The sequence below is a fragment of the Rhinatrema bivittatum genome, chromosome 16 (genome assembly GCF_901001135.1).
Source record: "Rhinatrema bivittatum chromosome 16, aRhiBiv1.1, whole genome shotgun sequence".
Lineage (NCBI taxonomy): Eukaryota > Metazoa > Chordata > Amphibia > Gymnophiona > Rhinatrematidae > Rhinatrema > Rhinatrema bivittatum.
In genome coordinates, this window is record NC_042630.1 from 4,698,134 (window position 1) to 4,724,329 (window position 26,196).

General features: G+C 44.7%; 2 protein-coding genes across 4 annotated transcripts; one reads left to right on the forward strand and one right to left on the reverse strand.

Moving 5' to 3' along the window:
- Nucleotides 1–2,832: 2,832 nt before the first annotated feature.
- Nucleotides 2,833–8,819, reverse strand: LOC115077933 (C-type lectin domain family 2 member L-like). The gene is made up of 5 exons (XM_029580373.1): nt 8,691–8,819; nt 7,559–7,648; nt 6,758–6,939; nt 6,174–6,277; nt 2,833–4,538 (listed from the first exon to the last, which is right to left on the reverse strand). Exons 2-5 carry the CDS (start codon nt 7,590–7,592, stop codon nt 4,430–4,432), a joined length of 429 nt encoding a protein of 142 aa, XP_029436233.1. The 5' UTR covers nt 7,593–7,648; nt 8,691–8,819; the 3' UTR covers nt 2,833–4,429.
- Nucleotides 8,242–19,311, forward strand: LOC115077932. Of its 3 annotated transcripts, none has more exons than XM_029580370.1 (5): nt 8,242–9,416; nt 12,667–12,741; nt 14,014–14,186; nt 17,054–17,151; nt 17,626–19,311. In XM_029580370.1, the coding sequence occupies exons 1-5, from the start codon at nt 8,672–8,674 to the stop codon at nt 17,753–17,755; spliced, it is 1,221 nt and encodes a 406-aa protein (XP_029436230.1). In that variant the 5' UTR covers nt 8,242–8,671; the 3' UTR covers nt 17,756–19,311. The 3 variants fall into 3 exon arrangements, with proteins under 3 accessions (XP_029436230.1, XP_029436231.1, XP_029436232.1); XM_029580371.1 differs by lacking the exon at nt 12,667–12,741 and adding an exon at nt 13,245–13,274 and having other exon boundaries at nt 8,243–9,416; XM_029580372.1 differs by lacking the exon at nt 12,667–12,741 and having other exon boundaries at nt 8,243–9,416.
- The last annotated feature ends 6,885 nt before the right edge of the window (nt 19,312–26,196 follow it).

Sequence of the window (26,196 nt, forward strand, 5' to 3'; positions counted from 1 at the left end):
CCATCTTTCTATTTGGTAAGAAAGCACAGAAAAAAAGTCCTGCAAAAGCAGCGTGATATTTTTTTTTTTGTGCTATTAAAACACCCACTGGGTTTGGCTCTGGCTCCATCTTTATGTTTGCTAAGAAAGCACAAATCAAAACTCCTGCAAAAGCAGCTTCTCACAGCCAGTCAGGCTGCTGACTCTGCTGCTTCCTTCTCCCTGAATCAGCTGGGGCCGTCCCCACAGCTGTTGCCATGCGGTCGGTTCCTCTGCTTGATGAGGGACATCAATGCTTGATGAGGGACATCAAGCATTAGTAATAAAATGGTAGGCAAACAAACAAAAATTACAAAAGAGGTCTAATAAAAACTGCCAAATGAAGAGCACTAGAACCAAATCTCGTCTGTATAGCGACAATTCTTGAGTCTTTATAAAGAACAGAGAAGGCTTGCGGTACTGTAAGGGTCATTTTCACTGTCTGCGTTAGGTAACTTTATGTCCAAACTTTGCTCCAAGTTTTAAAGAGATTCAGTGGTACTTTTGCTACAGGCAATACATGTAGACTTGAGTTTATCTATCTGCATTATCTTCCACTTAAATGTCTCTCTCACATGTGGCAGCTGGGAAGTCATTTTCACCGTTCTCCCCTAGTCACTGTCAGAGGAAGATACCACAACCAATATTCTTCCTTCCTCTAGAAAACTGGAGCCTTTGCAGGGTTGGTCCAAAAGAGGATCCAGAGTTGATGTGCGCAAGTTTAAGACTGTGAGCCCTCTGGCGGGAGGGAAATAACCTACAGCAGCTGAATGTAATCCACTTTGAAGTGCCAAAAAGCAGAATATAAAATCCTAAATAAATAAGACCAGATCCAGACATCTTGAGGAAGGTGAGCTGTGTTTGGCCTCACCTGCCCCTTTGGATAATTTCATTGCAACAGAACTTATCAGGACCTGCAGAGACTCCACCCCTGATAGGCTGGAACATGATGCAAGCTGTCTCTCAATTATCTGACGAGGGGATTTCTGAAACCTCACTGCTTTTAAACAAAGTAAAGTTTCCCCCTCTATAAGTTTGTGGAAACATAACGCATGTGCCATCTTAAGCTAGAGTTGTATTTGTGCAGGAGCGTTTTCAATCAATTGTGTGAAACCGTAACTGGCTGGAATGTAACAGACAAGATTTTTAACATAAAAATGAAAATGTGCTTTTGATATACATTAGAAAACAGAGGAAGTTACAGGACCCACAGCAAGCCCCACACGTGGATTTATAAAGTGTATGTACCACTTAATCAGTAAAACAAGAGAAGGATACTACACTACACATTTAGACAACACTTTGATCTGAATTCTCCAGAAATACAGCTCCTGGACCTTATTTTCAAGATCTTACACCTAGGTTTGTTTTTAATCCTGAAGCCCCACCTCCCCATCCTGGGAGCCAAACTCACCAGGAAACAGAGGATCTTAATCTCAGCTCAGCTCGGAGATTGCAAAGGTGTGGACAGGAACTACAAAGGAAGGCCCACTTCGTTTATATTCCAATCGTTTGTAACAGTTCAAAACAGATTACGGAGGGTATTCCTGTAGCAGTTTGTACCCGAGGAAATGTCCCAAGCAGTGACAGTGGGATTTGACCTCTGGCTGCTGCAGACTGCTACTTAAGGCCTAGGGCAGGGGTGGCCAACTCCAGTCCTTGAGAGTCACAAACAGGTCAGGTTTTCAGGATATCCACGGCATACACATCATCTCATTCAGAGGCAGTGGGGATATCCTGAAAACCAGACCTGTTTGAGGCTCTCAATGACCGGAGCTGGCCACCCTTGCTCCTAAGATCTTCCTCCACTCCAAACGTTGATCTTCCCCGTGAAAAGAGAGCAAGGAGTTTCCTTTCTCTTCAAAAGTAAAGGAGCCATTCCAACGCAAGAACCACATTTCAAAAGACAGAGGGCCCCCTCCAAATGAATAGCCCTGCCGATGGCTGTTTAAGCTTCCATGAGAATAGTGGAACCAAATCCACAATCTGAAACAGCTGAAAAGAAAAAAAAGCAGCTGTCATTTTATTGCATCTCTGCTCTCCCACTCACTCGTCTTCAGCTTTTGACCAAAATGAAGTAACATCTCTGTAAAGCTGTTCTTGTTGGAAGGACTCTTGCTATAAGGCACATGGAGACAGCAGTTTTGATTCAGCCCAGGGCTGCCCTGATGCTAGTTTTTGGCAACTGGAAGGCAATAACCTTCGCTTGCACAGATAGGGCCCTGACCAGGGTAGCTCTGTTGCAACAAAACCAATTTTAAACCTAACTCCTCGGTGAGGATTGTGCTGTGATTTTTGCTCCATAATTTCTAAAATGATTTCAAACACCAGGAACTCAATCAGATCCAGAAGATAAGTTTAGCAGGGGTGGAATTTGGAGTCATTGCTTTTTCATCTCCACTTTTGCTCTTCCCAAGAACAAAAGGAGAACAAAAGGATTGACGTTCTTGTAACGCAAGAATTAAAGTGCAATATAACTCTTTCTGCTTACGAAGTGAAATGTATTAACATCTGATGATATGTTATGTGAAGATTTATATTTAATGGTTATATTTAAATGTTTAGAAAATTGGAAATGATTTTTATAAGGAGTTGAATGTAGAACGGATGTGTATATGTGTAGTATGGGTGGTGTGTGAATTTTGTCTATTGTTTTTATAAAGATATTATGTCTATTGTGTGGGGTATTATGGATTAATTGTGAATATTTTTCATGAATTTTTCACCAATAAAGATTATTGAATTGGATTGATGTCACAATATATGTATTAGCTTCCCAATCTAAAGCAGTAAAATCAAAACACAAAACACAAGTTGCATTTTTACATCTTTATTGTTTGTCATTAAGTCAGTTAGAAAAAATAAGTTACCTACAGTGAAATAAGGCTAACCTTGCTTTCACTGTAGGTAACTCAAAGATTTGGTAACTTCTGAGCTCCAAGGAGCACTAAAATTCTTTATAAAATGGTTAAGAAAAATCAAGCATGGGCTCAAACCTCAAGAACCCACAAACATCAGCAGCACCCCGAGCTCTGGGAGCATCTCACTCATCCATTATTTATTTATTTATTTTATTTAAGTTTTTTTATATACCAACATTCAAGACGATTGTCCCATCATGCTGGTTCACAAGAAACAGGAGTGCAATTATAATAAAACTTAACAACTTGAACAATAGTGCAGAAGGAGCAGTTACATGTAACAAGGAAATATAGAACTTGGAGTAAGAAGGAAAATGAAGATCAGATAATTACATATAATAACATTGTAGGAGATGGTTATTAATGATATTGCTAGCGACGTGTGTTGATTGATGAGGGTTAACTAATATTGGAGTTAGGAAAGGCCTGCGTGAACAGCCAGGTCTTGAGTCTTTTCTTGAAGGTTGAGATGCTGGGTTCCATTCTAAGATCTGGGGGAATGGAGTTCCATAAGGTAGGACCGGCTGTGGAGAAGGCCCGATCTCTTAGCGTAATGTGTCTGGTAGTTTTGGCTGGTGGAACTTGAAGTGATCCTTTGTAAGCATCTCTAGTCGGTCTTGTTGAGTTGTGTAATCGGAAAGGGATAAGCAGATCAATTGGGGTTAGTTGATGGATGTTTTTGAATATGGTGAGAATGGCCTTGTAGATTATTCTGAAGTGGATGGGCAGCCAGTGGAGGCCCATAAGGATAGGAGTTATGTGTTCTCTTCTCCTGGTGTTAGTGAGTATACGGGCGGAGGCATTTTGGACCATTTGCAGTGGTTTGGTGTGTGATGAGGGGAGACCAAGCAAGATGGTGTTACAATAGTCCAGCTTTGCTAAGATGATTGATTGTAGACTCGTTCTAGACAAGTTACCTGTTAGACTTCCTCCTTCTTAAAAGAAACACAAGGTTTCCATAAATATTTTCAAATCTTTGCCTGTGTCACACTGGCTTATTTAAATGTAATGCTTACAATTTGTACCTCTAGGAATGAAATGATAAAGAGTTTAGGGCAAGAGAAGAAGGAGTCACTCTCACCCTGCAGACATAAAAGCTGCCATACCCTTTTACACATGAGGCCTTGCCATAGCTAAATTGTGCACATTGCACAGAGCAGATTCTTTCCCGAGGCTGAGAAAAGTGAGAATCCCTTCTCAAGACCTCTGCAGTGTGAGCAACATGAGGAAGATTACAAGTGCTGCTTGTGATCACTGCAATTAAACTCTGTAAAGATCTGAATTCACAAAGGAGCAGAAAACTACAAGCGCATCAGCTTTTTTTCAATGTGGTTTCTAGCTCTTTGTTGGATAAGCACACCATCACCCTACACATCACAGTGCTAGATTTTTATTGAACAGTCTTATAACTCATGGTTTTGGACTTTTGACTGGGAAAAAACTAAAGTGGGGATTTGCATTCAGAGTTTCTTCCAGAGGATGGACCCTCCTCAATAGGGCTCCTTCCGACAGACCCAATTTTTCGGAACTGTGCAGCTGGACAGGTAAGCCATCTTGGACTGAATGTAGACGCACTCCCCTTTGCCATGCAGTTCAAACCTGAAAAGGATTTAAAATCTTCACCGGTCTGGAATTTACAATCAGAGAACTGGTAAGGAAGATGAGCACAGCATATTAAAACAAACATGCACCTCTCTGGCAATTCACCTTGGTAGCACAGTTTTGTCATGCTCAGTGATCCTAATCTCCATAGCAGCACAGTGAAAAGTACAAACCAAACTCACCAACATTATTGAATTACAACTGAGAAAATGACTCGGTCCAGAACAGAAAGTCATGGCACAGCCACAACTCCCATTTCCAGAGCTCTTGGCTCTGATTACTTCTGTGCGCCTTGCCCTTTTACGTGCAGGATTTGAGTCCGTGACTAGCACAAATTCATGTGGGTGCAGGAAACAGAGAGACCTCTGGTGTAACGCACCCCAAACTCTGAGGCTTGTGATCTGACCCTTCCTAAACTCCTACCATGCTGGGTGCTGCTAACAGAGGAAAGATGCAGTGCAATTACACAGAAACCTAGAAAGGAGGGCAGAAAAGGCCCAAATGGTCCATCTAGTCTGCCCAGCAAGCCGTGCCATACAGGTAGCAGAGTGTGCACAACAGCCCTTTTGGATTACTGCACCACCGATGCAGGACTCTGCACTTCTTGACACTGAATTCCAGTTGCCAAGTCTTCGACCACTCTTCCAGCTTCTTTAAATCATTTCTCATTCTCTCCACTCCTTCCCGCATGTCTACTCTGTTGCAGATCTTAGTATCATCTGCAAATATACAAACTTTACCTTCTATCTCTTCCGCAATGTCGCTTAAGAAGATGAACAGGACCTGTCCCAACATCGATCCCTGCAGCACTCCGCTTAACAGACTCTGTTCAGAGCAGATTTCATCTACCATTACCCGTTGTCTTCTGTCAACCAGTTTGTAATCCACACCAACAGCTTAGTGCTCACTCCCAAGCTTCTCATTTTATTCACAAGCCTCCTAAGCAGGACCGTATCCAAAGCTTTGCTGAAATCCAAGTAGATCACAGAGTACTCTTCCCTGATCCAATTCTTTACTCACCCAATCAAAGAAAATCAGATTAGTCTGACAGGACCTTCCCCCTGGTGAATCCCTGATGCCTGGGGTCCAGCAATTCTCCTGATTGTAGATAGGTCACGATCCTTTCCTTCAGCAGAGTCTCCATTACTTTTCCCACCACCGAGGTGAGATTAAGTGGTCTGTAGTTTCCAGCCTCCTCTCTGCTCCCACTCTTGTGAAGCGGGACCACCACCGCTCTCCTCCAATCTCTCGGCACCACTCCCGTTTCCAGGGATCTATTGAACAGGTCGTGCAGGGGACCTGCCCACACCTCTCTGAGCTCCCTCAGTATCCTGGGATGAACCTCATCAGGCCCCATGGCCTTGTCCACTTTCAGGTTTCCCAGCTCTTCCCATACATTCTCTTCTGTTAATGGAGTTTCATCTACTCCACCCCCTCCAAATGTCTTGCCAACTATCAACGTCCTTCTCCAGGTCTTCTTTACAAGTGTTTCATGATGTAATTATCTTCCACATCCCAGTCTGTATTCCTGCTCACCCACATGGCCCCCATTCATTATCTTGGCATTATTCCACATTATTCTTCCTTTTGGTTAGAACTGCTCTGATACACTGTACTTCTCAATGTACTTACAGTTGGTTGTTAAAGGCACTGCCATTCAGCCACTGAATCTCTCTCTCGTTCTTGTGAAGCCCAATCCACACAGAGGGTGCCCACATCTGAGCTGTTATAAAATTCTGTATAAATACAGAAAAGGAGAAATCAGAGGGATCCTGATGCAGTACATAAAAAAGTTCTCAGCGCGCAAGTTTCCTGTTTATTTCAGGAGTTTTATTCTTAGATCTAGGTTTCTCCCCAAAAATACAATTTATAATAAAAATTAACAAAAAAAAATTTTCTACACTTTTCTTTAAATAAAAGGTTTGCACTTTTTATAATCACCAAGCTCCACTTTTGAATCTTCCCTTGGAAGATCATCCAATGAACTGTTTTTCCTTCAGCACCACAGTAAATGAATCAGGGCAGCGCTAGCACAAACTTCTGATGACAATCAGCACAGCTGTCTCCCAAATAACTTGGGCCTACAGGCGGCAGAGCAATGCACAGAGGTTTCAGTACTGAAAAGGAAGGGGGTGCAGTGGCAAAGCGAGATATGAGAGGTTTGCAGGGAAAGAGGAAAAGAAAAATACTCTTGCAAAACAAACCCCTTCCTTTACCATTTCTTTCTTGTCATCTATCAGAATCAAACAAGCGCCCTGAGAAGAGCAGAAGTCTTCACTCCTGGCCCAATCAGCTTCATTCTCAGAGAAAAAGTAACAGCGCCTCTGGTAATAAATCCAGTCTTCAGGACATGGCTCGGCTGGGGGGAGAACTGCTGGCAAGCAGGCCTGTTTCAGTTCTAGACAATTAGAAAGAAAATCAAAATGACTTGTGTGCAGAAGTCCCAGAGTCATGATCGCTTCCACTCCATTAAGTCTGTATCAATAGGGAAGAGCTCAGGCTGAAAACCTTCCGTGTTCGGTCTTGTAAGCACCAGGAATTAAAGAATCCCGGACAATGAATCTCACCAGCTTATTGGGTCACTTCATTTTCCACTCACGGTGAGGTTCTCTCTCATTTTTTTCAAAACTAGAACTGTTTACCTAAACTGTACTACAATTCTTTATTTTGTTATAAATATAATCATTTTAATAATGTTCTCCTTACTGGTATCAAAGAGCACTGCATGATCAGCAGACATATTTGGGCTGAAAGATCACCTCAGTTCACTGAATCCAATATTTGAATCATCAGCAGTACGTAAGTTAGACAAACTTCTAAAAGTCATATTGGAGCAGGTGATAACGGCTGTGCTTTTGCAGACTGTGACAGTTTTTACTGGACCGACATAAGTATGATCCATAGATCATGACTGCAGACAATTATGTGGGTCTTGCTGTATCACTCCTAACTGTCCAGTCTTTTTTTTTTTTTTTTTAAGCATTAGACGTGAGCTTCCAGCTGGCACACCTACCTACCTAGTAGCACAGTAATCAATACAATGATGATCATCACAGTGGAAAGAATGCTAACAAGGGAATACACTCTCTGCAGCACTGGGCTTGGATCTGAAACCAAAGTCAGAAAAATGATTACTAAACAGAGTCAGGAAGACAGCAGCCACTTCATTGGCTGATTGCATCTTAAGAGTTGCACACAAAACTGATTCAAACAGCCTTATTGTCTCCTTACCCTGAAAATAAGGTTCCCACCCCACTCCCCACAGTGCATACAGAAGAATAGACAAAGGCGTGAAGAGGTGCTTCCTAGTACTGTAATAATTTAACAATTTACTTTTCTACATTTAATCAGTGTCGTTTAAAGATCTCTTTGTACTGACCAAACACAAGGGTGTCTAGCTCTTCTTGAAAGTTAACTGGAAACAGAGTGGACAAAAGGCAAGTTTTAACCCCAACTCAGCTGCAGACTTGTTTTTCTGTGTGCTCTGCAGCCAACTCACGCTGAGTGGGAGCAAGTCAGGAGCCCACCCTGCCACTCATGAGCAGAGAATTACAGACAAGACCAGCGGTTAAACCAGCGCTAGTTGTTTGTATGTATTTTCTTTACCACATGTGGCAAAAGCAGGCACCTCCATGGGATGTAGTAAGGGAGCAGCACACAAATGAGAAATACAGAAAATCTGCTCAGATAGGCGCGCTAGAACGTATTCTGAAGGCCCTATACACCAATCAACCACACACAAACCCCCATTAATAAGGTGACCCATGATGGAGTCTTGTTGAAAACCTTTAAGATAGTAATGAGTTAGTGGTCCAGGAATGGGACTGAAGGTGGGTAGCACAATGTCCAGTCCCTGCCCCGTGGGAGCTAGAATGGCAGATACCAGGGAGCGTGGGGGGGATGCAGCAGAGGTTCCCAAGTTATTAGGAAAGCATTCAGCATTTCTGCCACGTGCCTGTTCCCTCTCTCCTCTCTCTGCTGGCTTCTGCTTAGTTTTTTCCACTTCCCCAGGGGACGCTTATGTTAATTGCCTGCTTTGCATGGCATTAACATAACTTTGTTTCTTGAGCAAGTCTGCGCGCACATTCTCCCAGGCCAACCCCGTTATTACAGCCTCCTAAGATGGGCAGATGTCGTGCAGGTTATTACATGGGCGCGGAGCGCCCCATCGCACCTCGGACGCCGCTCTCCGTATCGCGCCAGCTCGTAGGCAGCTCTCCTCCTCCTCGCTGGCTCCCGAGGATCCAGTGCAGCGAATCCCCGGCGGAGCGGAGGAACTGCTTCATCGGGCCCGGCTTCCCCTCGCTGGGAGAGACACCGCCGAAGCCCGCCGGCTTCCCTCCCTTACGAAGGAAAGGACGTTTCTCTTTCGGCCTCTTCGTCGGGAGAGAGACCGTCAGCCCGTCCCATGGCCGAGGCAGCTTCCGCTTTCACCGTCGGCGCGGGATAAACAACCCTGCGCATGCGCCCAACAGCCAGGGCGGGGCGGCCTGGAAACGAGGCGTGAGCCGCACGGAACCGCCCAGGACGAGGCAGGGACAGCAAGCAGCATGGCGCTACCGGAAGAGATAGGAGAGTCTGCGGTCCCCCTCCTCACCCCGCAGCCAAGCGCTGCCGGGACAGCGGATGACAGAGCAGTGGCAGAGCACGGGGGCCGCCGGCGCCTGAAGTCCCGGGACTCCATCGGAAGCTACTCGGACTCGTCCGGTGAAAGGGGCGCGCCTTCCCCCCTGGCCCCCGAAGGCGCGTTAGGCCACCCAGACCCCGCCGTCGCCTCGGTGAACCACCTGCCGCCTCTCCGGAAGGAGCATCGCATCCTCTCACTCCTCAAGGGTCTCCGCAGCGCTCTGCCCGATAAGCAGCACTGGTGCTCGCGTAAGTCCAACGGCGCGCCGGGGGGGGGTGGGCCGAGGTCACCCAGGACCCCAAACAGACCTGGTTTTACCCCTCCCCCAGTGCATGCTGGGACTCATAGTTCTAGCGCACCGAGCCAGATGGTCCATGATTCTGTTATTTAAGGTTTCTATATCATAATGAGTTTTAAATTGAGTAACATCCCAATTCTTCATTTCCTTGTTCTCTGTAAGACTCACTTTCAGTCATTTCAATTGTTCTCTGTAAACCGAAGTGCTTAGCGATTTTGTCTCTAGAACCTCGGTATATAAAAAATGTTAAATAAATAAATAAATAAATGATTGACCGTAGGCCGGAAACTCTGGGGCCGATGCAATAAAGTACACCCAGCCTAGCGCTACACTAACACCCGATGCAGTAAGGGGATTAGCGCGTCTAAAACCCGTGTCCAAACAAACACATAACTAAGGGGCCGATGCAATACAGTGCACTCACACGAGCACACTGTTTAGCCCGCATCCCACAGTGGGTTAAACAAATAAGCGCTAATCCACCCCTTAATGCAATAGTGGGATTAGTGCCTATTCAACGCACGTCCAATGCGGAGTGAATGGGATAGCGCTCATTACATGTGAATGAGCCTATTACTCATTCACTTGCATGCAATAAAATATATGTGCGTCTCAGATATTTACGCCTGCCTGGAGCAGGCATTAATAGCTGAGCGCATGTAGAAGAAGTACAGAAAAGCAGCAAAAACTGCTTTTTGGTACTTCTTCAATAAAATTAAAAAAAAGTACCTCAGCAGACTGCCGAGTTATGAAGACCAATGCCGGGAAACTCAGCATCCATTTTCATTACTGGCATTTGGCCGGTTATGAAAACCAATACAGAGTTTACTGGCGTCAGTTTTCATAACTGGCAGCTGCCGCAGGGTCGCATGAGCAACCCTAGCGCCTCCTTGCTAGTGTGACCCCCTAATTTACATATTGCATGGCGCCCCCCCTTGTGGGCCGATGCAATAAAAATGCGGGTGCCTTGTGGGCGCCATGCGTGCACTTTCCGCAAAATTTATTGCATCTGCCCCTAACACTGCTCATCACATGTAAATGCCATGTAAATTAGGCTATTAGCTATTACCCCACCCCCCCATGCACCCCAGGCGAGCACACTGCTTAACCTGCGGTTGGACGTGCGTTCTGTAGGTGCGTCCACAGCCCCTTATGCTATAAAGGGATTAGCACCTCCACAATGCGTGTCCAATATGCCGCAAAACTAACAGTACTCGTCACATACAAATGCATGTTGATGAGGTTTTTAGTTATTCACCCCACATGCAGAAAAGAAATATGTATCCAATCCGCTTGTTTTTATGCTCAGAAATTAACGCTAATTTCTGAGCACCCCAAAAAGTTGTACAGATAAGCAGAAAGTATTGCTTTTCCGTACATCCTCTGACTTTAAAGATTTAAAAAGAAAAATAAACAAAAAAAAAAAAAGAGTGCCGGCGGTCAGGTTAGGGAAACGGATGCTCAGTTAAGCAGCTTCCATTTTCTGAACCCATGGCTGTGCGCTGTTTAGGAAAATGGACACCGATAAATTCAGCCTCTGTTTTCTTAACCCACAGACAACCAACCTGGACGCCTGCTGCCAAGGAGATACTAGAGGCCTGCAGTGGCAGTGCGACCCCTAATTTAAATATTTCATAGCGCCCCCAGAGAGGTGCCTGGGTGTGCATTAGGAAGGCGGGCACTGAACACTTAGCACCTGCGTTCGGCGCATTTTTATTGCATTGACCCTACACTTTTTAACTTGGCATACTTTACACCACCTCCGGGGCTGGAGTTAAGTCAATCTGTGAGTCACAAGGGCTCATGAGAAATGTAAAGACGCCGTCCTCTGCGGCTCCTCCTACTTAGTATTGTTGTGACACTTACATTTTCTGCTTGTGGTGTTGATTAAAAACAAACATTCTGGACGCACAATTCACATGTCCACAGCACGGGGCGCTTAGCTATGGGCGTCTTCAGCAGCCTCTGCAAGAGCGGGGTAAAAGCGGAGGATTGTACCGCTCACTCATTGTAACTGGGGGCGCCCGATGCTAGCGACGCATAATTCTCCCCTGCGCGTCCTTTTTAACGCAGCCCCTCATTTATATACCGCGTCGGGCGCCCAGGAGATGTGGCTGCGTGCGCGTTAAGAAAACGGGTGCTCACTACGAATATGCGTCTTATTGAATCGGCTCCTGCGTGAGGCGGAGGTTGCCATGAGATTCAGCGCATCGAAGCCACCTCCTTGCAATCTTATCTCCCTCCGCAGGCTGCCCTGGTGTGGTGTGGTGTGGTAGCAGCCCTCGGTATGGGCACATGTACACTAACTAGTGTGTATGAATCTTTCAGGCTAATGCAGTTCAAGGGTTTCAGTGCTGTCCAACAGGCCCCAGAGCAGGGGCAGGCAAATCTGGTCCTAGAGACAACTAGGCCAGGCTTTTCGGGATCTCCACGATTAATATGCACAAGAAATATATGCGTACACTGGCAGCTGAGCAAGCAGATATGTCATGCGTGTTCATTGTGGATCCCCTGAACACCAAATCTGTTTGTGGCACTTGAGGACTGGAGTCGCCTCCCCCTGCCCTGTAGCATTGATATAGAGCAATTCAAGGTGACCCCTATCTAAAAGAGAGTACCGTAGCAGCAGGGCATCTTGACCTAACCCCCCTTCTCCAGATGTCTCCCACCCAGATCACCACAGGCCCTACCCAGTCTCTGGTCATCGCCCATCTTTGCTAAGGATTTCCACCTCACTGCCATCCTAACCAGTCTTTGGGGGATGCAGCTGGCTGGGGAAGAAGGGAGGGAGGGAGCCGGGTGGAGGAGTGGATTTTGAAGCTTTTACTCCTGGGGGAATTCTGCGCACAAAAACGTAAAATTCTGCATTCCTTATATTGGTCAAAATAACACAATATACATGAAAGTCCCGATCTCGGCGAAAATGAAACAGGCCAGGGCCTGCCAAATTCTGCACAGATTCAAATATATAAAGTAGCCAATGCAGTCAATATTTAATCTTCTTTGTATCAATTGTCCCCAGTTTTCCTGCCTCCCCTACGGTCCATGACCTGAATACACGGTAGCACTCATAAATGCTTTTCCTGCATCCTACTCCTTGACTTTGCTGCAGGAGTAATACTGTCCAGTGGATATGTCCCCTTGGGAAGGGCAAACAGTGGGGCATATTCTTTGTGTACTGAAATGCTGCCTTCTCTCAGGCAATTGGTGGTGCATCTTGCTATGTATTTTAATTCTTGTCATCATTGCTGTTCTAAGCCTAGTGCTTCCTTTTCGTAAGTAACTTTGCTTCTTAATAGCCTGTTTCATGTTTCTTCTTTAATGACTTTTCGGCTGAAGGCTGGCAGGGCTAAATAAGATCCGTGTAACGACATTATAGACCTGCTCCTCTGTGTTGTGGTGCATGTGAGGTATTCGCAGAAATAAGTGTGCGCCTGAGAGTGACCCTGCATGTACCAGACATTTGCATTCCTGGAGCTATTGCTGTGCACAAGAAGATAGGATTGGAACATGGGGGCTGCTTATAGCGGGCTGTGCCCCTGTGCCATGTCTTCCTCATCTGTCCTCATCGCTCCCCCCACCCCCACCCCTCTCTTCTTCTACTACTCTGTCCCTCAACTGGGAGAGGAGGAAAGATTGCCACCAAATGTGGCAAAAAAAACCAACTATGATAGCTCTGTCAGATTCTTTATAGACAAATAATGCACAGGAAAGAAATCCTGTAACTGAGACTGACTGAGAACAAACTCGGGAGTAACAAAGACATTTTTCTTCACAGAGAGAGTGGTGGAGGCAAACCCTGGCACAGGTACAGATGATCCTCAGCAGTGGTGGGGGAGTGAGGGGTAAAGCCTGGGTCGGGGACAGAGGATCCTCAGAGGTGGGGGAGTGAGGGGTAAAGCCTGGGATAAGCACAGAGGATCCTCAGAGGTGGGGGAGTGAGGGGTAAAGCCTGGGATGGGCACAGAGGATCCACAGAGGTGCGGGAGTGAGGGGTAAAGCCTGGGATAAGCACAGAGGATCCTCAGAGGTGCGGGAGTGAGGGATAAAGCCTGGGATAAGCACAGAGGATCCTCAGAGGTGGGGGAGTGAGGGATAAAGCCTGGGACGGGTACAGAGGATCCTCAGAGGTGGGGGAGTGAGGGATAAAGCCTGGGACGGGGACAGAGGATCCTCAGAGGTGGGGGAGTGAGGGGTAAAGCCTGGGATAAGCACAGAGGATCCTCAGAGGTGGGGGAGTGAGGGGTAAAGCCTGGGACGGGTACAGAGGATCCTCAGAGGTGGGGGAGTGAGGGGTAAAGCCTGGGACGGGTACAGAGGATCCTCAGAGGTGGGGGAGTGAGGGATAAAGCCTGGGACGGGTACAGAGGATCCTCGGCAGTGGGAGAGGGAAGGGGTAACCTCTGGAAGGAGGACAGAGGAATCTTAGTTGTGGGGAAGTGAGTAAAGCTAGAGATCATTGTAACAGGAAGGAACTTGGACAGGCCTTGCCCTCTTTGTGCTGTCATGATGTGTTTCTATGAGAAACTGTTTGGATATGTTTTTAGGTCAATGCCCAGTCACTCCATGTTCCTGCCCAGAGCCTTGCCTTGAGGACTGGACATATTTCAGGAAAACATGTTACCATTTCAACAAGACTGAATCAAACTGGAGCATCAGCCAGGGCCACTGCAGCTCTCACAATGCATCTCTCGCTTTGTTCACCAGCAATAGAGAACTGGTAAGGGGGTAAAAAGATTATTGGGTTTTTTTTTTTGCTCTGCTGTAGGCTGCAAGAAAGTGCCCTCTGCATGCTGTTTGGTTTTAGGCCCCGATATACCAGACACAAGACTTAGAGATATTTTAGAAATGTAGTAAAATGTTTATTATAGGAAATAAATGATTGCTAATGACAATATGAGTGTCTGGGAAGGAGGAGTGCATAAGATTCCTCCTTGCCAAGTATTGATCCTTTCTAAATGCCTCACTCTGGCCTGGCTTACCCTCCCTAAACCACTTGCACCCAAACATTCAATTCTTTTTCTTTTGTGTCCAAACGTTTGTTCTCCTTCTGTACTACCTTCCCACGGCTTGTAGGAAGACATCGACGATCTCCTTTCCTTTGCAGTTGGTTTCCACACAGACCACACATGTATCCTCTGTGGGCCATTCTCATGTCCTTCACTTTCTGCTGAGCTGCTCAGTATTCTGCAACTGCACATACTATCACACATTGTAACACTAGCTGAGGTGGATACAGCTCAATATCCTGCAGCTGCACTTACTGTCACACATTGTAACACTAGCTGAGGTAAACACAGCTCAGTATCCTGCAGCTGCACATACTGTCACACATTGTAACACCAGCTGAGGTAAACACAGCTCAGTATCCTGCAGCTGCACATACTGTCACACATTGTAACACCAGCTGAGGTGGACACAGCTCACTATCCTGCAGCTGCACATACTGTCACACATTGTAACACTAGCTGAGGTGGACACAGCTCAGTATCCTGCAGCTGCACATACTGTTACCTATTGTAACACTAGCTGAGGTGGACACAGCTCACTATCCTGCAGCTGCACATACTGTCACACATTGTAACACTAGCTGAGGTGGACACAGCTCAGTATCCTGCAGCTGCACATACTGTCACACATTGTAACACCAGCTGAGGTGGACACAGCTCACTATCCTGCAGCTGCACATACTGTCACACATTGTAACACCAGCTGAGGTGGACACAGCTCACTATCCTGCAGCTGCACATACTGTCACACATTGTAACACTAGCTGAGGTGGACACAGCTCAGTATCCTGCAGCTGCACATACTGTTACCTATTGTAACACTAGCTGAGGTGGACACAGCTCACTATCCTGCAGCTGCACATACTGTCACACATTGTAACACTAGCTGAGGTGGACACAGCTCAGTATCCTGCAGCTGCACATACTGTCACACATTGTAACACTAGCTGAGGTGGACACAGTTCAATATCCTGCAGCTGCACATACTGTCACACATTGTAACACTAGCTGAGGTGGACACAGCTCAGTATCCTGCAGCTGCACATACTGTCACACATTGTAACACCAGCTGAAGTGGACACAGCTCAATATCCTGCAGCTGCACATACTGTCACACATTGTAACACTAGCTGAGGTGGACACAGCTCACTATCCTGCAGCTGCACATACTGTCACGCATTGTAACACTAGCTGAGGTGGACACAGCTCAGTATCCTGCAGCTGCACATACTGTCACACATTGTAACACTAGCTGAGGTGGACACAGCTCAGTATCCTGCAGCTGCACATACTGTCACACATTGTAACACTAGCTGAGGTGGACACAGCTCAGTATCCTGCAGCTGCACATACTGTCACACATTGTAACACTAGCTGAGGTGGACACAGTTCAATATCCTGCAGCTGCACATACTGTCACACATTGTAACACTAGCTGAGGTGGACACAGTTCAATATCCTGCAACTGCACATACTGTCACACATTGTAACACTAGCTGAGGTGGACACAGCTCAATATCCTGCAGCTGCACTTACTTTCACACATTGTAACACTAGCTGAGGTAAACACAGCTCAGTATCCTGCAGCTGCACATACTGTCACACATTGTAACACTAGCTGAGGTGGACACAGCTCAGTATCCTGCAGCTGCACATACTGTCACACATTGTAACACTAGCTGAGGTGAACACAGCTCAGTATCCTGCAGCTGCACATACTGTCACACATTGTAACACTAGCTGAGGTGGACACAGCTCAATATCCTGCAGCTGCACTTAAACACATTGTAACACTAGCTGAGGTGGACACAGTTCAGCAAGCAGGTTTATACAATGCTTGGAAAAGAAGTGACTGACACGGTGCATGCAGAGGTCACACACGACAGCCGATTGTGCCCTTAAAATGAAGCACTGAAAGCAGGGTCACATTTTCAGCAGTCATTCCTCTAAATATATTTGCTTGCTGTGGTGTTGTAAACTCACACCGTAAAATATTGCACCTACTAAAAATGCCAAGCAACCAGCCAGAGAGAACAGTGATGATGATTGATGCAGTGCCTTTAACTACCAAAACATATATAGATTAGACCCGCTTTGAATACTTCAGAGCTGGTTTGATACGGGCTACGATGTTCAGAGCGAGTACTCTTAGCTTGTTCTTTCAGTGAGAGCAGTGCTCACAACCTTCACAGGTCAAACAACTTTTAATCTTCTGCCAGCAATCATCCCAACCTTAGTATAACTTCTTTTTAGGGGTTTTTTTGTTGATCTACTGTGTATTTTAGAAACTTACCTTACAGTGATGTCGCTCTTCTCTTCAGTGTCCAAAATATAAAAGATCCATATATCTTAGCACTTCTAGATTTGGTTAAGCACTGATGTTGATGGATAGGGGTGGGATTTATTCTGCCCTGCAATTTTATATTCTTGCCTTGGGAAGTCCAGTGATCCACATGGGCAGTTATTTCATACTAATTGCCCCCCTCCTGCTGTGTGCGCTGTCACTTAAGGGAAGTAGAATTTGAAACAGCTTTAAGGCCTGCACTGAATGACTATTTGTCCTGTTCTCCCCATGTAGGACTATTTACTGACAGTGTGTAAAAATGATTGCTGGATCGGCCTCCGGAAGAAAGGCAACGCTTTCCAGTGGACAGATGGCACCCCCTATCAGTCTCCGTAAGTTTTTCAGTCCTGGGTTTGATCTGTTAGTGCTGCTTCCTCCAGGGCGCATGTTGGAACGGCATTGGATTGGCTGCTTGCTGTCATGTGACATCTCTTGCACTTTAAAAGAGGTTTGAAGCAAGCCAGTAACAGGAATTAGATCTGCTTTATGGGAACTGTCTGAGACAGGATGCTGGGCTCACGGGACCTTGATCTGACCCTGTTGGCAGCTTCCAGAGATTCAGGGGCATTGCTGGGCAGCTGTTCAAATAACCTCATAGCATTTTTAAGTGGTACAGGTTGCCGTATCAGGATTCGGGGGTACAGCTTTCCTTGAAGACATGAAGCACATTGACATCCCGTGTGGAAAAAATGTGCTGTATAAATGCAAGCTCTGATATACCAGCTGCCCTTTTATTGGCACAGTGCCCTGGCTACCATCCATCCTGATTGGTGAAGAATTAATTTTTTTCTTTTTTTGTTCCCTAGGGTTGAAATTCATGGTCAGGAGGAGTGTGTGTACATTAAAGACCAGAAAATGCTCTCGACCTCTGATTGCACACTACCCCGGACTTACATCTGTACAAGGGCTGGGGCATCCCCTGGCACCCTAGCTTGAAGGTCCCTTTCCTCAGACTTCCCAGGCTGGAATCCTGAGCCTTTGGATGTTAGAGATTTCATCTCCCTGTGAAAATACGTGGATTCCCAGGAAGTGTCTGATGTGAGCTTTACCGTTGTGCTGCCTGGTGTCCTAGGACGTACATCGTTAGTGCAGCACACATGCACTACCCCCATATTGCTCCTGTAAAAGAGCCTGTAACATGCCTGTGCCTGGGAGCAAGCCCTCCCTAGCAGCAGCCTGCTGGAGTCGTCTTGGGAACGCACTTTGAAATTATTCATTGTCTATTTGCTTCCGCTATGCCACATTCTTTCATCTTTAAAAGTACAGTATAAAATCTTTGCTGACGACATCCAACTTTTTATTCCCTATAAGTCTTCTTGGCAAGAAACATTATGCTTGGTACAGTTATATATTTCTGTCATAGAAAAATGGATGGCGCATGACCGGCTGAAACTAAACAAAAAGAAAACAGAAATCCTATTCCTGAGTTTCATATCAAATCCTATAAATACCCCCCCTGAAAATATTACGTTGGGTAAAGAAACTATCCAAATCACTAAAATCGCTCGGAGCTTGGGAGTGTGGATAGATTCAAGTTTGTCCCTTTCTCAACACATTTCGAAGGTTGTGAAGAATTCCTTTTTTAAATGACATGTATTAAAAAGATTACGGCCTCTTCTATTCATCAAAGATTTCAGATCGATTCTACAAGCCCTGCTTCTTTCTGGGCTGGATTATTGAAACGGATTATATCTGGGACTGCCGGATTCTGCCATCAGACCTCTCCAGCTCAGTCAAAATTCAGCGGCTAGACTTCTAACAGCAACCCCTATGAGACAACATATCTCTCCCATATTACAGAAGTTACACTGGCTCCCGGTGAAATATAGAATAAAATTCAAAATTTTAACACTGATTCACTCACTACTAAATAGTATCGAATCCATTTGGCTCTGTTCGGAACTACGAATGTATAAACCATCTAGGGATCTCAGGTCCGCAGGAAAAAATCTGCTGGAAGTTCCAGCAATAAAAAAGACCGCCTTAAACGTCACCAGGCAAAGGGCATTCTCTGTAGCAGGGCCTTTAATGTGGAATGCCTTACCTGACCCCTTGAGACAATTCAGAAAAAAAAAGAATTCAAAAAAGCTTTAAAAACACACTTTTTTAAAGAAGCCTTTGGAAATTTAGATCCCATCGAAGGTTAGACCTCTTTGGTTTCTAAATGTTATCTATGCTCAATCTTTTATGCTTTAGTAGGTTTTTGGGTTGTTATTGTTCTTTATCTTGTTTATAAATTAATGGTTAAGGTTATTCTATTTAACTTTTCTTTTTGAAAATTGATCCTGAGTTTAATGTAATTTTTATTCCATTATAATTTTTAACTTTTCTTTTTAATTTTTATTTACTTTAAATTAGTTGGGGAGTTAGTTTATAGCTAATTTTAATTTATTTTGGAAATGTGTATTGTAAACCGCTTCGGTCATGTCATGTATTTGGTGAAACGGTTTATAAATGTTTTAAATAAATAAATAAATGGTGCTGAAAGCTGATCTGCTGCTCCAGGTTACTGCTGGAGAAACTTGACATTTACTCCTCATACCCCAGATCTGGCTTTTGCCCCCCTGCCAGCAGGTGGATTTCTTTCAGGAGCTCCACCCTGGGGGGGGGGGGGGGTTAGGACCCTGCTGGGGGCCACCCTCCCTGGTTGAGGTGGATGGACAGGGGTTTGTCGATTGGTACTTTCTACAATTCTTTAACGTCACTTTAAACTTTACAGGTCGTAGATATTTTTAAGAGCAAGGTAAATATTTTTATGAAATTTTTTCTGTGTTTTTAAATTTATATTTTTATTGAAGTAATCAAATATTTAACATTGTAATTTTATTAGAATGTTTAATACAATGTGCTGTCAGTCATTCATTTACAGTTTTCATCAATAATATCCCTTCCCTCCCTCCCCTTTTGGTGTGTGAAACTACAATGTCCATAATAATATCCAAAGAGTTTGTCAGTCGGCATAGAAACGGGTGTCCCCAAATCTAGTCCTGTCCAGGCCTGCCAAACCTGTGATGGTTGCCAGATCTTCTGACGCCGAGCAGTATCTCGAGGCTTAGGAATCGTCAACGTTTCATGTAGCGTACGTAGCTTTCGTAACCTTTTCCTATTAAAAGTGGTCCCAGCGTCCTCCATTTCGAAGCGATTTCACACCTCGCAGCTGATAAGGTAAAGTTAATTTTCCCTGTTCCGCTGTAACATGGGAGGGCAGGTTTAATAAAGCTCGTTCAGGGGTGAGCTTAATCTCTGTTCCTAAAATGCCCCTTATAACTTCCAAAGCTGCTCTATGAAGATACAGGAGCACCACGTGTGCAAGGAGGTTCCCTGCTCCCCGCACCCCTTCCAATGTAGAGTTAAATTTGTCTCTCTGGGCTGGCGTGCAATGCCACCTTAGCAAAATCTTGTATCTGTTTTCTGCTAGTTGGGAATAAGGAGGTCCATGTTTAGTGTGGAAGAAAACCAAATCCCGAGATTCTTCAGTTAGAGACTATTCCAGATCTCTCTCCCGCGCTTGCACGAATGCTGGTTTATTCTTAGGGTCTTTATTAAGGTAATTATATATCTGGGAAATAGCCTTCTTCAAGGTATCTGCTTGATCGCACCAGGTCTCAAATTGCGTTTTTCCTAAGGTCAACTCCTGCCCCACCCGCTCAGTGTGGAAAAAATGACAAATTTGTAAAAAGGGATAAACGTCCTTTGGAGATAAATCATATTTAACCTGCAAGGTAGGAAAAGAGAGATGGCCTCCAGCTTCCCATAATTGCCCAAAACACCAAAGGCCTTTCGCTTTCCAATGAAATGAAATGGAAGATGTTCCCTCCGGGGATAGGCTATTAGTCTGAATATGGGAGCTATAATAATATCTCCTGTCTCCGGTCAATTGTCCCCTCCACTTCTCCCACACCATCAAGGTGTTATGGGTTGCAATAGGGGAAGGCGCGTATTCTTGGGTTGCCAGGTTAAAGGACCAATAGGTATTTTACCCAGTAAATTTTGCTCCACTGTTTCTCTTCCCCTTTTCTATTCCAGTCAAAAATGGCTGTGACTTGAGCCGCTGCATAATACCATTTCCGTGACTTAGGGCGGTATAACCGTCCTGGATATCCTAGGGGGTCTCCTCTTCCATATATAGGGGAAGATGCGTCTCTGCCATCCAGTGATTATGGCATTAGGTATAGGAATTGGTAAGGCCTGGAACAAGTATCCTAAGTGGGGTAAAACGTTCGTTTTTACCGATGCAATCCTGCCGAACCACGAGAGGTGTAATCCAGGCCATCGGTCTAAATCCTGAAATATTTTATGTATAAGAGACGGATAATTAAGTTGATATAGTTCCACCGGGTCTTTGCTAATGTAGACCCCTAAATATTTCATCTTAGTGGAGGCCCAACGGAATTGCTCGGGAGCAGGTAAGTGACATTCAGTAATTCCGATTTTTCTATATTAAGCTTGGAACCCGATACTGCGCTAAGTTGTTTAGTGCCTCTAGGGCTTCTTTCAGGGATGTTGCTGGTTCGGACAGGGTGAACAGGATGTCGTCAGTGAACATAGACATATGGCAATTCCCTTAATTAGTCTATGGCTGCGCACTTTAATGGCCAAGGGTTCTAGAAACGATGCAAACAATCAAGGTGACGCAGGGCCATCCCTGCCTCTTGCCCCTTTGGACGCTGAAAGCCTCTGAGTACACCCCGTTAACCTTTACTCTGGCTGTAGGCTTAGTATAGAGTTGTTGAGGCCAACTTTCTCCAAAGTTCACTGCCCTTAAGGTTTGGAACAATAAGGGCCAATGCACCATGTCAAAGGCTTTTTCTGCATCTACTGATGATAAAACCATTGACACAGATTCTTTTCGGGCCCACCATATCAGATCTACTATTTTGTGAATATTATCCGCAGCCATTCTAGCAGGGATAAACCCCGCTTGATCCGTGTGAACAAGCTTTGCCAGGATTCTGTTCATTCGGGTCGCCATAATTTTTTTTTTTTTAATTTTTTATTTATCAATTTTATAATCATTACAAGCATCCACTTGTATTAGAATATCCTACCGCACAAGATATAGAAATGAAAATATCAAATTATGCTTGTTAAACAGTAAAGACATAATACATGTTATGCTTAAGGCCAAAAATATAAGAAATAAGGGAGAGCTTACAATAGAGCGTTAAACAGAAAAACATATTATTACATATAAGTAAATAATGGTGGCCTGAACGATTCTCCTCAAATTAACAATACACCTAACAGCATGCTTATATGGGGCCAGAATGTGAATCCAGGAATGCCCGCAACTGAACAGGGTCAAAAAAGATATAACGTTGATCTTGATGTATTAAGCAACATTTACATGGAAATTGGAGTCTAAATGTTATTCCTTTCTGAATTGCCTCTCCTCTCATGCCCAAGAAAGTTTTTCTTCTCAATTGGGTCTGTTTTACCAGGTTTTGGTAGCACCAGACCTTTTGGCCAAAAAATAACATTTGACTATTTCTGAAATAGTACTTAAAGACATTATTTTTGTCCATTAGAAATGTAAATGTAACTAGTAGTGGTCTACGAGTTGTAGCATGCAAATCCTGAGATGAGTCCAATAAATTAGACAATTCTGGTGGTTCTTGGTGCTCAGCTTCTCCTCTTGCACTTGTAGGGAGGTAATATGCTTTTGATATCATTGGTTTCAATTCCTCTGGTATCTTTAATGTTTGAGAGACATACAACTTAAAAAGTTCAACTGGAGAAATATTTTTAAGAACTGGAAAGTTCAGAAATCTTAGATTGTGAGCTCTCAACACATTTTCTATTTTCTCTAGTCTTTTAACAACCTCCATTTCTTTTTGAATTATAGTTGAGTTCACATTTTCCACTACTTTAACTTTTTCTTCCATTTTGTCTATTCTATTTTTCTGTGTTTTTATCTCCGTTGCATTTTCTTTTACTTGTTGTTTGGTTTCCATAACTTCTTTAGTTAAACCCAAAATAGCTTTTTCCAAAGATTGGAGAGCTTTCCAGATGGTATTTAGTGAGATCTCAGGTTCTTTTAAAGAAATTATCTGTGTTGGAGCAGCCTGGATTTTCTCTGTGCCCCCACATGCTGCTGCACTGGCTCCACTCCCCGGGCTCGTAGATCTCATCCCTGCCCCGAGACCAGGTCCCGCTCCTCCCTCAACGCCACCGGGTAATACCTTGTCTCGGTGCTCAAGTATGGTAAGTCCTTCCTCCTCCTGCGTCTGTCTGGGTGCCTCAGCCTCTCCTCGGATCATCTCCGTGGCGCTTTTTTCACCCTGCAGGCTACTTTCTTTTCCTGGGCCCGGTGGTGGTGCCGGCCTTCCCGGTGAGCCGGGGCTTAAGGATATTTCGGTCGGGGACGTTGGCTCACGCTCCAGAGCACGATCCCCAGCGACCTTTCCATCCGGCGTTTGAGGAGACACAGCGGCAAAAAAGCTTCCGATCCGAGGTTGCGAGGCTTCGAGGGGCGTGGAGGAACTTTCTCCAACCCTCACCTGAGCCTTACGCTTTGTGTGGGGCATAGTGGTAAATTTTCGTAGAAATTCGTCGGGAGCTCAAAAACGCTGCGACCGTTCAGGACGCCATCTTGGAAAGCTCTCGGGTCGCCATAATTTTAGCAAGAAGCTTGAGGTCCATGTTTGTTTATTTATTTAAAAACTTTTCTATACCGTCGCTAAGTCATGTACCATCGCAACGGTTTACAAATAGGCACAGAAAAGTATATATCGGTACTTTATCGTACATTCTAACAAGTGCCAATTAAGTACGGTTACAATATCATTAATAAAATCAATGTTTGGGTAGTGATGGTTTAGTCCTGCTGTGTTATTGAGTTACTTTTTATATTGGTCTATTTCATAACTGTATTATCATGTCTTTTTAATATTGCAATGTCGTTTATGAGGGAAATGGGTTGTTAGGATCCCTCCCAGGTTTCCCCAGGATGGTTATCCCCACTTCATTAGATCCTGGCCTCAACTGTTTACCTGCCTGTAGTGAGTTAAATGAGGTTCGAGCAGGGATGCAGAGAATTTTTTGTAACATTGGGGGGTAAAGCCGTCTAACCCTGGCGCTTTGTTCGCCTTGAGTTCCCCAGTTGCTCGTTGTATCTCTAGCTGTGATATATCCCTGTCCAGTATTTCCCGTTCCTCCTCTGTGAGGGTAGGGAGTTCAATGTCATCTAGATATCCCCGTATTTGATCTGGTGAAATATGAGGGTTTGCTTCATATAGGGCACCATAGAATTCCTGAAATCTGCAACAGATTTCTGGAGGTGAAGTTAATAATTCCCCCTCTGTGTTTTTAAATTTTTTTTCTGTGTTTTTAAGGTAAAACAGTTTTAAAATGAAGCTCAGCTGCAGAATTGTTGCTTCCATCTCCCTGTTCTCCGTATCCCAAGACTTCCGCCCACCTCCCCTCTCCCCTGCTTCTGCCAGTCCTGACTCACCCAGGCGCTGCACCACTCTGCCTTTTTTTGCTGTCCTGTGGTTTGCTGGGATAGAACAGCCAGGGATGAAAAAAAATATTAAATTAACTTGAGCAGTAGCAAGTTCTTTAGGCGTCGGGACAAAAGCAATTTTATTTCCTTGTAACGTTTTGCCTTTTTTAATTCTGCAAAACTCCTGCATCCGTCGACACTTACGTTACGTGAGTGTTATAAGAGCCACAATTCCTCCAGCGTAAAGGACCCGAGTTACAGAATTTGGCTAGGTTGCACTGATTTCTTTTTTTGTTACAGCAAATCGATAGCTGAGGGATCTCTGGCCAGAGGCGGCTCCAGTTTTCCGCATCTAATTCAATTTGTAATTTGGTAATCCATTTCACTGTAAGGGCAGCAGAGCCATCTTCCAGACATCTCTTATCTTTCCTACAATTTAAGGGACCGGACTGGCTTAGTAAGGAGCTGGAATAATATTTATCAGTAGAAAAGGAATTAACAGGCGAGCCCACCAGGAGCTGCTTCAGATTTCTGCATCTGTGGAGAGGGTGGTGCGTGCTAAAGGTGCAGTAGAACAGAGAGGAGCCATCCAGGTAAACCTTCCAGCAGCCTTAGAGTCGCCATACAAGCTGCTGGCCAGGTCTTTTCCTGTGTGCAGTGAGAGTTACATCTCCGGACCTGTTGGAAAGCGCTGCAGCAGGCGTGCACGACGTTTAACGTACAAATGGGAAGCGATTTCAGGAAATCTGGAGCTCATTATGCTGGCTTTTACCTTACACCACCAGTGGAGATTACCTATGGTCTGTCGTTCAGGAAGGGTTAAAGAACTTCCTGTTCCGGGAAGCCGTGGGTTAATGAGCTAGGCGGGTAGACTTGCAGTAATTACGGGACCATTTTGGGGCTATTTTTCCCTTTTCTGCCGTTTCTGAATTATGCAGGTCACTATCATTTGGCCAGTTTGATGATGATTTTATGTTGGAAGCTTGTTTAGCGTTTTTGTTCTCTTTGCTCATTTTATGTGCTCTGTTTTTATCGATGAGTGCGTTAAGATGCTATTGTTGTTTAATTGTTTAATTAATTACTTGCTTAGTCGTATTTTTATTATTTTACAGATTACGAATTTTCTTATGATTGTAAACTGTTGTGACGGCATCGGCATATAAAGGTTTATAAATAAATAAATTATGTGAGTTATGTACAGGCGAGGGAGAAATTATACTAAATGAAAGAAATATTCTTGGTGCTGGAATTGTGACTGTTAAACCAGTCAATAAAACATATGAGTTAATGTGTTGTTCATTATGTGGACCTTATACAACAAAATTAATTCAATTAAAATACATGGCTGTTAGAAAAACACGGACAAGAACCATGTTAAATTCTATGACTGAGAACACAGGTTGTGCCTGTTCTTTATGTTTTACTTTCTCTCTGTTCACCATTGCTTTAACTCAGCTGGCATCGTAGTTGCTGAAGCCTAAAAAGATGAGGGTCTTGGGTTGGGGAAAATAAAACAAACTATGAATTACCCTTATAATCCATTAAAGAGTGGACAAAGATATCCTTCACCTGCAAGGGCCAGCAGCCGGTGTTTCAAAGCAGCTACTCTGCCAATGGTAAGCCGAGCGCAAACTGGGCAGAAAATGGGTCTCATTGTGCACCTGCATGGTAACAGTTGTTTGCTTGTCTTTCTATAAAATGCTGGATGAAATTGGTGGCCTATCAATCTCTGCGGCCTTTCGGTCACACGATGGGTCACTGACTCGGGGGCTCATCCATCCTGCAGAACAAAAGAAAGGTGAGCGGGACCCCGGGGTACCGGAGAAATGGGCGGGCCAGCTGGTGTCACCGAGGGAGGAGGAAGGGCCCGAGGAGTGGGACTCCCTGAGGGAAAGGCATTGCAGCGACTATAAAAATAAAGGCACCGGGATAG